Raw genomic sequence first — 13,414 nt, forward strand, 5'->3', positions numbered from 1 at the left:
TACCGAAGTACCCATGTTACCTATCCCAGAGGAGCCGGGTACATAGGGGTCAAGTGGTGTCGGAAACCCTCGTCGTTGTCAATGGCGTGATGCGAAGAAGTGCTGCTGCCGGGAAGATGAATAGTGTCGGTGGAATCCAAGCCTGGATCCGAGGTGAGAAGAACCTGAAAGCAGAGGGGGCAGAGTCTGGGTCACTTCAGGGTGACCAGGGGCTCAGTAGACTAATGCCCACTGATGTTGGGTGCTTCAGGTGAGAAGATAGGATGCTTGACTCTGCAGCAACGGGGACCAGGAGACGTCGACCAAAGCCCGGAGGTGAGCTGTCCCATGAAGGGTGTCGAGTGCTGGGGGTCAGTGTCCAGACTGAAAACCAACAAGCCTTGGCAACTGCAACCCACGCGGGTATAGGAAACAGGTTACGGTGAGGACCAGCAAGGTCCTGGGGACTCTCCAAGCAATGGAGAGTCAGGGCACGCCTAGAGCAACCAGAGAGGCCCACGGGAAATCAAAGTTACCTTCACAGGGACCCACGGGCCAACGGACCAGGGATCGCAAAGGGACCTCAAGCTGAATGACGAAATACCAGCCCACGGAACACTCGTGGAGTGTAAGCCGGAAATCTTCGGGGGAAATCCTGCTCGGGGTCAGGACTACACGTAGCCCAAAGCACAGCCTCAAGGATTGCCAAAAAGCATATGCTACTGCAAAAGTACACGGTGCACAGGGGTTCGGGTTGCACAGTCCCCACGAGGGATACTGGTCTCAGAATTGCTGAGAGATCAGATCAACCTCAGGGACAGTCGGGAACCCACCTCCTGTGTTGCAGAAATCTTCGGAGTCCTCAGGAGCTCGGTAGATGCAAACGGATCAGATGCGTTAAGGTGCGTGCTGCTGCAGGGGAGTAACTCCTTTACTCCAAGGGAGATTCTTCTGTCGTCCAGCGAAGTGTAGATCGTCGAATACTTGGTTTCTGATTGCAGAGTTTAGTCCTGTAGTCAGGGTTCCTATTTTATACCCAAGGAAGGGGTTGGAAAAACTCTGGGGACCCACCTATGGGAGGGTCAGGACAGAGGGGTGGCTACACCCATGTCCTTTATCCAGTTTCGCGCCAGAGCAGGAGCAAATGGCCCCTGCAACCGGTTTGAACTGGGCTATGCACAAGGACACCAAATGTGCCCCCAGTGCAGACTTTCTGGCACTCTCAGACTGCACCCACCCAGCCCCAATACACTAAAGCCTGGCTGGGAGGTGGTCACACCTCCCTGTGACAGGAAACCTATTGTCAGGCCTTCTTCTGCTCTAGCTTGGCTCAGCAGCAGGAGGGCAGACTCGTGTCTGTGGCTGGCATCATCCATTTTGTGATGCCCAGGTCGAGAAAGCTGGTACCGGGTGTACCGGTGTTTCACATAAGTCCCTCTAGAAGGGTGGAATCATACCTCCCCTGCCAGTTACTGGCAGGGAGATATGATTCCAAGGTGTTGGACACCAAACACAACATGTTTCTAAGCAGCCGTTTTAAAGGTAGCATTTACCACGAGGTTATAATGCGCTTAAATATATATGGTTGGCTGCATCACAAACAACCCCGGATAATAGGTTCCGAAGGCTGCAGAGGGGCTCTGTTCATGCAGGGGCATCCTCTCACAAAATCCAGCACCCTGCCTTCAGGATTGATAAGGCCTACCTGCTTTTTATTATATATATATATATAAATGGCCTAAACGCCTCTCTGAAACTGGCCACCCAAGACGTCCCATACATTAATAAAGAACCCATCCCTGTGCTGCTTTATGCAGACAATGCAGTTCTTATAGGCCGCACACCAAATTCACTGCACCTCCGTGTCCAAAATGTTAATAGTTTCATGAAAAATCTAGACCTGCGGGTAAATTTAAAAAAATCATTTTTAATGAGTAGTGGCCCGGGCAAGCATGACATACGCCCGATCATAATAGATGGCCATAAGATGACTTCGGTAAAATCCTTTGTCTATTTGGGATTGGCCTTTGCTGCGAACAGCTCCTGGAGTGAGCATTTAGCTCACGCCAGGAGCAAGTTCTCGAAGGCCACCAATTCGATCTTAAGCATACCTCGCCCTAAGACCATGGGTGCACTATTAGCTGTACAGAAAATCTACAAACTTCAGTGCACCCCGGTGGCCACATATGGCGCCGAGATCTGGGGAATGACCAACTGTTCATCTATACAGCAAGAAGAGAACAGGTTTTGTAGGAAACTATTGAATGTTCCAATCTCAACTCCCCAATATATATGTCACAAAGAGCTTAATATTAATTTTATAACTGATTTTATCCGGGCACGTCCGGCACTAATGTGGATTGCAGTATGGAAGAACGAAGCAGCTTCCTTGACACAGTTGATCATTAAGGACTGTTTACGCTGTGCTAAGCACCTAGAAATCCCATGGTTGAGCGGTGTGCTGAGTAGCTTGTGCAGTATAAATATGGAACAGAAAAGGGGGTGGTGATGAACAGAGTGCCTGAATTAAGCAGACCACTCTTACCCAGTCCAAAGATCAGGGCTTGATCCATCACCGTTTTTTTAGCTCACTGCACCATCCCAGCTCAGAACTTGGCTATATGCAAATTAGTCTGTTCCTGTCCCAGTGCATGATGGGAACAGGGCAAACCAAACTACCAAGCCAATTCTTATACTGGGAAGGAAATAAGCTTCCGGGGACCGGTTTCTGCCATTTCAGGCGTCGTCGGCCCGGCTTGCTTGAATCCTGATGGTGCAATGAGCAAGGGACTCACATCTGAGTATACCCTTCCACGCTTATGGTGGACAAAATCAGGATTCAAGCAAGCCGGGCCGACGACGCCTGAAATGGCAGAAACCGGTCCCCGGAAGCTTGTCTCCTTTCTGGTGAATAATTGGCTAGGTAGTTTGGTCTGCCCTGTTCCCATGATGCACTGGGCCAGGGACAGACTAATTTGCATATAGCCAGGTTCTGAGCTGGGATGGGGCAGTGAGCTAAATAACGGTGATGGATCAAGCCCTGATCTTTGGACTGGGTAAGAGTGGTCTGCTTAATTCAGACACTCTGTTCATCACCACCCCCTTTTCTGAATCATTTTGTCCACCACAAGCGTGGAAGGGTATACTCAGACATGAGTCCCTTGCTCACTGCTCCATCAGGATTCAAGCAAGCCGGGCCGACGACGCCTGAAATGGCAGAAACCGGTCCCCGGAAGCTTGTCTCCTTTCTGGTGAAGAATTGGCTTGGTAGTTTTGTCTGCCCTGTTCCCATGATGCACTGGGCCAGGGACAGACTAATTTGCATATAGCCAGGTTCTGAGCTGGGATGGGGCAGTGAGCTAAATAACGGTGATGGATCAAGCCCTGATCTTTGGACTGGGTAAGAGTGGTCTGCTTAATTCAGACACTCTGTTCATCACCACCCCCTTTTCTGAATCATTTTGTCCACCACAAGCGTGGAAGGGTATACTCAAACATGAGTCACTTGCTCACTGCTCCATCAGGATTCAAGCAAGCCGGGCCGACGACGCCTGAAATGGCAGAAACCGGTCCCCGGAAGCTTGTCTCCTTTCTGGTGAAGAATTGGCTTGGTAGTTTGGTCTGCCCTGTTCCCATGATGCACTGGGCCAGGGACAGACTAATTTGCATATAGCCAGGTTCTGAGCTGGGATGGGGCAGTGAGCTAAATAACGGTGATGGATCAAGCCCTGATCTTTGGACTGGGTAAGAGTGGTCTGCTTAATTCAGACACTCTGTTCATCACCACCCCCTTTTCTGAATCGTATAAATATGGAAAGCATTTTTCGGGACCCCACACTTGCTGCCTCAGTCGACAAAAAAGTTTTGCAGAACACTCTGTACTCCCTATATAAGATTGAGCGGGAGGCGGCTGAGGCTAGAAAAATAACTGTGCGCAACCATGTGGTCATCGAACGGTACAGTCACCCACTCCACATGTATTTGTCCTTTCCAATGAGCCGCTGGGAGACGAGTCTACTGTTTCGTCTAAGAGCCGGCACAATTTGGTTTGCACTCTGCTTTCCACTTGGTTATAGCCCAAATTCAAATTTTAACTTGTGCTCTTGTGACGGGAGGAGTAAGCAAACTATTACGCACTTTATATTTTTCTGCAAATACTATATCAAATATTTTAAACAGTTTTTATGCCCATATGTTAACAAAAGAAGACCAATTTGTTTAGAGGTAGCATATCGATCCATGATAGAACTAGATGATGTTAGGCTTATTTCCCGCACTAGCACTTTCCCAAAATCTGCAGTAAGGGTGCGAAGATCCATGATGGACCCTTGATATTGTTATAAATAGATTCTGCAATGTTTCTCCCTTTTAGTAATTACATGTATTGATATGATGTATAGCTTCGCACAAGTCACTTTAGTACCTGTATACCGGATATTTTTAAATTATTTTTAATCTTTTGTGTCAATTGATCTTATGTATTTGTTTTATGTGCTTTTATGGGTACTATTGTATCCGAATAAAGCTGAACTGAACTGATAAGGCCTACCATAGGGGTGACAGGTGGGTTTATATGTGTAGTGATTTAGAATAGATATAGGTAACCTATATCTAAGTAAGGGGTGCATGCAACACCTTACACAGGCTTCAGTAGCAGACCTGTGGTGCCATTTTGAATGATCTCTCAGGGGTAGCATAATACATGCTGCACCCCCTGGGAGGCCTCTGGGGTACCTATGCCCAGGATACTTGGTGTACCATATACCAGGGACTGATAGGGTATCACAGTATCCAATATGGAGTGTACCTAAAGTACATGCAATCCATTTAGGGCGAAAGCAAATTAACAGGGGTCCTAATTAGCAGGATCCCAGTCACACTAGTCAAAAACCAACATAACGCCAGGAAAACAGTGGGGGGTAACCATGCAGTCAGATTCCACCTTCCTACAGTCATTTTTTCTCCTCTTCCATCTCTTGCTTACCAATCTGCCAATATTGCTCCTCTGAAAGTCACTGGGCCAACCAAAGATTCAGATCTTTGAGGCCGGGCAAGGAAAGGTCTATGGGTTCGCAGTGTGTAAATGATACAGTTTGTCTTGAAGACAATGTATGCTGGCAGGTAGAGCCAGAGGAGTTTTCAAAGTGGGTAGGATCAAGTCAAACCTCCAGACACAAAAAAATAGACAGGCTGCTACATGGAAGACACTTTTTCGAGTGTTGAGATAGTTTTTCTGCATTCATAGTAGTAGGCATTGCAGTTCTGGGGCTGTATTATAGCAAATGCGCATTTTCACTGTTTACGCCCGGCGCACCTTTTTAACCCCTTGCCTGCGGGGCTCATTCCCCCGCTGTGCTGGGGGGCGAGCTCAGCTCGTCATGAGCCACGGTGGCCATGTGCTCATGACGAGCTGAGCTCGTCACGGCCACACCCGTTTCTTTGGAACGCTCAGCACAGCAGGGGAATTAGCCCCGCGTACGAGCGTTGTGGCCGTTATGGCGAGCTCAGCTCGTCATGAGCACACGGCCACCATGGCTCATGATGAGCTGAGCTCATCATGAGCATGGGAGGGGTTAAAGATGTATGGGGTGCAAACAGTGAAAATTTGCGCTAATACCATGAATGCGCTGCCTCCAGGGCAGCAGCAAAGTTGTGCTGCCCTGAGGGCAGCGCATTCCTGTGAAAAACAGAGCTGCTGCTATCAATCAATCAAGGCATTTATATAGCGCACTACTCACCCAGAGGGTCTCAAGGCGCTGGGGGAGGGGGGTCCGCTACTGCTCGAACAGCCAGGTCTTGAGTTGCTTCCTGAAGGCGAGGTGGTCCTGGGTCAGGCGGAGGTGGGTCGGGAGGGAGTTCCATGTCTTGGCGGCAAGGTAGGAGAAGGACCGTCCCCCTGTGGTGGCTCTTCGGATACGGGGGACGGTGGCGAGGGCGTGGCCGGTCGATCGAAGCTGGCGTTTGGGAGCGTAGAAGTTGAGGCGGCTGTTGAGGTATCCTGGGCCTTGGTTGTGTAGGGCTTTGTGTGCGTGGGTGAGGAGTCGGAAGGTGATTCTCTTGTTGACCGGGAGCCAGTGCAAGTCTCTCATGTGTCCGGAGATGTGGCTGCGGCGGGGGATGTCCAGGATGAGACGTGCTGAGGCGTTCTGGATCCGCTGGAGTTTCTTCTGGAGCTTGGCGGTGGTTCCGGCGTAGAGGGAGTTGCCGTAGTCCAGGCGGCTGGTGACGAGGGCCTGGGTGACCGTCTTCCTGGTCTCGGTGGGGATCCACCGGAAGATCTTACGTAGCATGCGCAGGATGTTGAAGCACGACGAGGAGACGGCGTTGACTTGTCTGGTCATGGAGAGGGAGGAGTCCAGGATGAAGCCTAGGTTGCGTGCGTGGTCTGTTGGTTTGGGTGCGCTGCCTAGGGCGGGGGGCCACCAGGAGTCGTCCCAGGCGGAGGGTAAGGATCCCAGGATGAGGACTTCCGTCTTGTCTGAGTTCAGTTTCAGGCGGCTGTTCTTCATCCATCTGGATACCTCTTTCATCCCTTCGTGAAGGTTGGCTCTGGCGGTGTCGTTGGTGAGGGAGAGAATCAGCTGGGTGTCGTCGGCGTAGGAGATGATGTTGAGGTTGTGCTGGCGTGCGATGTCTGCGAGGGGGCTCATGTAGACGTTGAAGAGGGTTGGACTGAGCGAGGAGCCTTGAGGAACTCCGCAGATGACTTCGATGGCTTCAGATCTGAACGGGGGGAGGCGGACTCTCTGTGTCCTTCAGGCGAGGAAGGAGATGATCCACTCCAGTGCCTTCTCCTGGATTCCGACGTTGCTGAGTCGCTGCACTAGTGTACGGTGGCAGACCGTGTCGAAGGCCGCGGAGAGGTCTAGGAGGATGAGGGCTGCTGTTTATCCGTTGTCAAGCAGTGCTCGGATGTCATCGGTGGCTGCGATCAGGGCGGTCTCGGTGCTGTGGTTGGCCCGGAAGCCGGACTGCGAGAGGTCGAGGGATCCGTTCGTCTCGAGGAAGGCGGCCAGCTGCTTGTTCACGGTCTTCTCGACGACTTTAGCAGGGAATGGGAGCAGCGAGATGGGGCGGTAGTTCTTGAGGTCGGTGGGGTCCGCTGATGGTTTCTTTAGTAGAGCGCTGAGTTCGGCGTGCTTCCAGCTCTCCGGGAAGGTAGCGGTGTCGAAGGAGGTGTTGATGATGTCCCGCAGGTGGGGTGCGATGACAGCGTCGGCCTTGTTGAAGATGTGGTGAGGGCAGGGGTCGGTAGGAGATCCGGAGTGGATGGAGTTCATCGTGCGGACGGTGTCTTCGGTGCTGATCGGGGTCCAGGCGCGGAGGGTGGTGGTGGGGGGCGGTGGTTTAGTCGTGGCGTGCGTCGGTTGAGTGCTGAAGCTGTTGTGTATGTCCGCGATCTTGTTGTGGAAGTAGGAGGCGAGGGAGTTGCAGAGGTCTTGCGAAGGGGTGAGTCGTTGTTTCCGGCGTTGGGGTTGGAGAGCTCTTTAACGATGTTGAAGAGTTCCTTGCTGTTGTGTGCGTTGTTGTCCAGTCGTTCCTTGAATGCGGTTTTCTTGGTGGCGTGGATGAGTTGGTGGTGTTTTCGGGTGGCGAGCTTGAGAGCAGTCATGTTGTCCGGTGTTGGGTCTCTGCGCCATGTTCTCTCGAGGGCTCGGCAGTTCTTCTTGGAGCTCTTGAGTTCGTCGGTGAACCATGGGGGTTTCTTGCTACCGGGTCTGCTGGGCGGGGTCTTCAGAGGGGCAAGGTAGTCTGCGCAGTTGCTGATCCACTTCGCGAGGTTGGTGGCCGCCTGGCTTGGGTTCGTTGCGCTGGTGGGTGGGTTCTTGCTCAGGGAAGTCGCAAGCTGGTCGGCTGTGATCTTGTTCCAGCTTCTGCGTGCAGCCTGTTGCTGGTGGTGGTGGATCGTTGTCCTTCTGAAGCTGAAGTGGACGCAGCTGTGGTCCGTCCAGTCGAGTCCGATGGCGTGGCTGAAGGCGATGTCCTTGCAGGATGAGAAGACGGGGTCGAGTGTGTGTCCGGCGTAGTGGGTGGGGGTGGTCACCAGCTGCTTGAGTCCGAGGTTTGCGAGGTTGTCCAGCAGGGTGGTGGTGTTGTGGTCGTTGTTGTTCTCCAGGTGGAAGTTGAGGTCCCCGAGGAGGATGTAGTCGGCGGAGAGGAGGGCGTGCGGGCTGATGAAGTCGGCGATGTCTTCGCTGAATTGTGTGCGTGGTCCCGGGGGTCTGTAGATGAGGGTGCCTCTGAGCGTGGTCTTGGGGTTGATGTGGACCTGGAAGTGCAGGTGCTCGGCGGGTGCGAGGGTGTCGTCGGTGTTGGTCGTGATGCGGATGGTGTTCCTGTGGATGATGGCGATGCCTCCTCCGGTCTGGTTGCTGCGGTCCCTTCGGATGATCTTGTAGCCGTCTGGGATGGCGATGGCGATGTCGGGTGCTGAAGAGGCGTTCATCCAGGTTTCCGTGAGGAAGGCGACGTCAGGGGCTGTGATATCGAGCAGGTTCCAGAGCTCGATGGCGTGTCTGTGGATGGAGCGGGTGTTGAGCAGGATGCATTTCAGGTGGCTGCTGCTGTTGCTCGTCTTGGTCTTGGTTGGTGCAGGAGTATTGCTGGTCCGGATGCAGGTGAACTTGCAGACGTTGCAGCAGAAGGGTCCGTGGGTGCGTCTCGGGGTGGCTCGGTAGCATCCTGGGATTCGTCCGGCGTTGAGTGCGTTGAGGGTGGCGGCGGCGTACGTCCGGCGGGTGGGCAGGGGTCTGCGGGGGCCAGGGGTCCTGGCGCTGGGCGCGGACGGGCGTAGACGGGCTTACCTTTGGCGCACCTTCGGCGCTCAATCGGTGCTCCCGCTGCGCGCGTCCGCTGCGCGGTCGCTCTGGGGGCGTCATAAGAAGGGGGACGAGAGGGCGGGTCAGCTGGGCGGCGGGAGCGGCTCGGCCAATGGGCCGGTGGTGGGCGGGGCCTGTGGCGAGCTGCGGCGGGAAAGTGGCGAGCGGGCGGCTCTGCTGAGGCTGGGCCGCTCGGGGGGACTGGGGGCCGTCTGCGGCGAAAAAAGGCGGCAAGGCGGGCAAGGCTGGCAGGCAGGAGCAGGAGGCGGCAGGAGGAGCAAGGGGGTGACCAGGCCTGGTGAGAGGCGCAGTGGTCACACATGTTTTCACAGTAGTTGCTGAACCCCCTTTCCCCCGTCCAGAGGGCTGCCATCAGGGGCTGCATGGACAGTGCACCACCTTTTAGATGGACATGAGGGAACGCCCCCTGCAAATAGCGCAGGCACTTTATGTGTGCCACAGCTATCGGTATTACGGAAGGGACCGCACAAGCGTCTGCGGCCCCTTCTGTAATACCAAAGTGTCCTGGGGGCCACGCAAAGCAGGCGCAAACGCCTGTTGTGCACCCAGGGCACTTTATGTAATACGGCCCCTGAAGTCTTGTTCTGGAAGGAAATACTTTACTTTCTGAAGCATCAATTGTTTGGGCCAAAGGGTGTTCAGCTTTGACCAATGATAAGTGAGAAGCTAAGTAAGACATCAATGGTGAATGCAAGTGAAGTGGCATTGCTGCAAAGGCGAATGACCTTCCGAAAGGATCAATTATGACCTGATTCATTTGGATGATTATTTTGAATGTATTCCCTAAAAGACTCAATGGGACAGAAGGTCCCTTATCCTAAGGATGCAGGACTATCCTTGACAAGTGAATGTAATGTGTCCAAATAGGATCGCATTAAAAGTGATCCTCTCGGAAAGACTAGGGTGCTTTAGCTATATCTGTCGCAGGACTGTGAGGACACACCTATTTACAGTCCTCCTTTCAACTATAGATAGTAATCTCTCACTACCTTAAAGTACCCAACTTTGCATAGAAATCAAGTGTCATCTAGAATAGTATGCTTCATGCGTGGATAGCTGCAGTGTAATAACAAGAACTTCTCAATTTGTTGTCTAAAAATACGCTCAAATATTTTCTGTAGTCACTTTGAAACATCTCCAGTTCGAGAAACAGTGTACGATTGGAGCTTAAATTGTAGCCGTCTTCAGCCGGGCTTGCTTGACTCCAGTGGCAAAGTGAGCAAGGGACTCACGTCTGAGCATACCCTGCCAACTTAGGGCGAACAAAGAAAAACCAAAGGTGATGATGGACGGAGCGTTGACAATACAAACACTCCCCCCCCCAGTCAACTGATCTGGGTTTAATCCATCACCGTTCTTTAGCTCACTTCGCCACCCCAGTTCAGACATGGCCATATGCAAATCAGTCTGACCCTGTGCCTCATGGGAACAGTCCAGCCCGAACTGCCAAGCCATGTCTTCCCTGGACCGGAATCAAGCTTCCCAGGACCGGTTTCTGGCATTACAGCCGTCTTGCTTGACTCCAGAGGCAAAGTGAGCAAGGGACTCACGTCAAGCAGAGATAGTCTTGTTGGTCTTAAAAGCACTCACTGTCATAGAAGGCACTGGCACTAAGGGAACTACTGTGTGTGGATGTGCTCTTTGTGAAAGGGTGGAACTCTGTTGCCCACAATGTGAAAGTCAAATCACAGAAGTGGGGTGACTCATTGCCTCATTTATGCTGTAGTGGGCAGAAGAATAATGTGAATGACACAATAAAAGACCGATGGATGAAAGCCCCATAAAGTATATTACATATAAAGCAAGTAAAATCGGAAGGTGTTGGCTAATACCAGACCTACAAATGCCCACATATTAGGCCCAATGAAGCATTAAAAGGCATGCTATTTAAATAAAGATTGAATGCCACCTCTTGGCCGCTCCCACTTTATGTCCATCTTATGATGTCTATAAGAAAAGGAGCTTATACCAGTCTTTGAAATGCAGGGACAACTAACTGGATGGAATGGAGGGCGAGATTCCTTCTACAGTGAAAAAAGTGAACATTCAGAAACTTAGTAAATATTTCCCTATACCTGGGCTATTTGAACTACACACAGAAGCGGTTCATGAACTCCGAGGCAGTCAATTAAATACCCAGACTCTTAAATGATCAACATGTGCATTAACCTTGTATATGCTAGGATATGGATAACACACCATTTGCTAACCTATGGCAAAGTCGAATTTCGCCAACATGCTGCAGAACTGCACCCTCCTTTTCGGTATACAAGGCCACATTTTTGTTTCCCTGAGAAATGAAAAGTCACTTTAAACAATGCAAGTGCCATAGCATATGCAACAGATAGTACTTCACAAGTTACAGTTCTGATAATGACAAACGATGACAGACAAAAAAAAACAGATTTGTTCCTTCGCACTACAGTACCTGGATGGTCACTGGAAGTAAAACTTAAAAGGAATCCGCGTCCAGATACATGGGACCCACTCTTAAAGCGGACAGTTGCTTCATTAGACTCCAAGTAGATTTCACTCGGTGAGTTGGTCATTAATCCACAGTGGTTTACTGGAAGAAAGATTGGAAAAATAGCTGTTATGTTGTTGGCTGGATTAATTGTATCAAAATTACATATGACACAGTAATTGTATATAAGGGCTATCTCCAAGCATTTAAAGCACGTGGGTCTCTCCTAAAATAGAAAATGGCCAACAGGTAAGAAATTGGCTAACACCTAAGAAGGAGAATCTGGTATTCACACACTTGGATTTCTTGCTATTATTTTTTTTTTTTTTAAAGGGCGAGACTAAGGTGAAAGCAACAGGACATGGCCTTACGGCCAGAGCAATTGACCTTGAAGTTGGGGAACTAGGTTCGAATCTCGGCAGGGACGCTATACATCCTGTGATTCTGGGCAAATCCCTTAATCCCCCCATGCCAAACAAAATTAATGTGTCCGTCTGTTACGCAACTGGTGCTAATGTATAGTGCTCTGATACCTTTGGGGACCCTCCCAAAAGGATTTCGGCGCACTGGCAGTCATAATGCTCCCTTGCTACTTCTTCAAACAACAAAACAACTGGCTAGAGATGTTCATTAAGACAAAATCATATTTGCAAGGTGAATGGTTAGTGATTCTGTATGAGGGAGCCTGAGATATCTCAAATTGGGCTGAAACTGACTATAAAGATGGCTTCGTGCATTTGGCTTTGAGAGCAAGTAGAGCTTCACTACAAAGTGAACAGTGGGTAGCTAAGCATGCATGTATAAAGAAATCCAATTTATCCGACAACAGTCTTTCTTTACTTTTTGTGAAAACCCCAGCCATGCATGGGGGAGGGATGCATGAGAACTACCCTGCAGCAGCTAAAAGGTGACACGGATCTTGATGTGAAAAAAGGGAGAAATGTTCCATAAAGAGGCGAGAAGGAAGTGAGGAATTAGACAACAAAGCACAGCAACAAATGCCTTGTGGTGCAGGTTGAAAAAAGTTAAAGGGATGGAAACAAAACAATCAAACCGCAATTCTGCGTGCCGAATTAGACACGACACTAGCATCTTATTATCTAATTATCATCTAAAAGAGGCTCTAGCGCTTCCAACTTAATTTACTTCTTTAGTATTTTTTTCCTAGAAAGCAATCTTAACACATATGCGTTACTAAAGGAATGCAAATTTAAAAGACGCCAGGGGGAGGCAACCCATTCTATGGAGATTTACAACAAAGCACGGATAAAACCCTCAAAGGAGCCCACTCAACGTGTTCTAAAAGGAAAAAACTAGAAAAGACATCAAAGTAGAAGGAAGAGAATTCCACATCTAATCAGCATTTCGGCGAAAGCAGTTACAGGTCAGTGTTTCCACAATGTTGGTGCCTCCAACCTATACTGTAGTTTCCTCTGTAGTGCCCTAAAATTACCGGAAACTATATGCTGCTACTGCTGGTAAGATTATAGAGTCAGCATACACAGACACATGGGCAAGGCACATTGAAAACTATAAAATGTGTATTGATCCTGCTCTCTACAAATACATTTACGATAGAACAATCGGAAATCTTTTTTAAAAAAACAAAGAAAAACAGGTTTTCTATATTTGTTGCACTCTTTTAAATTCGTTAAGGTATCTGTGAAGCAAACAAGGTAATTTTATAGTAAAATCTAATTAACAATATGACTTCTCATGACCCGAATGGACACAATTCAAGGGGCAATATTATGATTTCGAAACATAAGACATTCCTGTTCCACGGGCACAGGTGTCAACATTTTCTGACTGTGACTGTTTGCCTGTAGGACCTATAATACAATGTGAGCGGTGGGCCCTTTCTGTGCAGAATGGTACACCAATACTTTTGTTGTTGCACTGTTGCTAGATAGTAGCTTCCTAGATTGGATCTCGTGAATGTTAACTATCCCGGAGATCAAGTGCCTAATACTCATTTAACTTTTCAATGCATTTTAAAAATTACAATCACTAAAGGTATGGACTGCACTCGGCTCGTGGTTCTATCAATCTAACAAAAAAGTATGGCTCTCAACTTTTTCCTGAATTCACCAAATAGGGTCGACGTGTAACATCCAGCAGAAAAGATTTC

General features: G+C 49.9%; 1 protein-coding gene across 1 annotated transcript in view; it reads right to left on the minus strand.

Moving 5' to 3' along the window:
* DCBLD1 (discoidin, CUB and LCCL domain containing 1) overlaps positions 1–13,414 on the minus strand; it is a 233,564-nt gene that overhangs the window by 87,814 nt on the left and 132,336 nt on the right. The window contains exon 3 of the mRNA XM_078648486.1: positions 11,248–11,385. Coding sequence (XP_078504612.1) covers positions 11,248–11,385 — 138 coding nt within the window. The remainder of the gene's footprint in view (positions 1–11,247; positions 11,386–13,414) is intronic.

This window comes from Lissotriton helveticus, chromosome 6 (genome assembly GCF_964261635.1).
Source record: "Lissotriton helveticus chromosome 6, aLisHel1.1, whole genome shotgun sequence".
NCBI classification, from domain to species: Eukaryota; Metazoa; Chordata; class Amphibia; order Caudata; family Salamandridae; genus Lissotriton; species Lissotriton helveticus.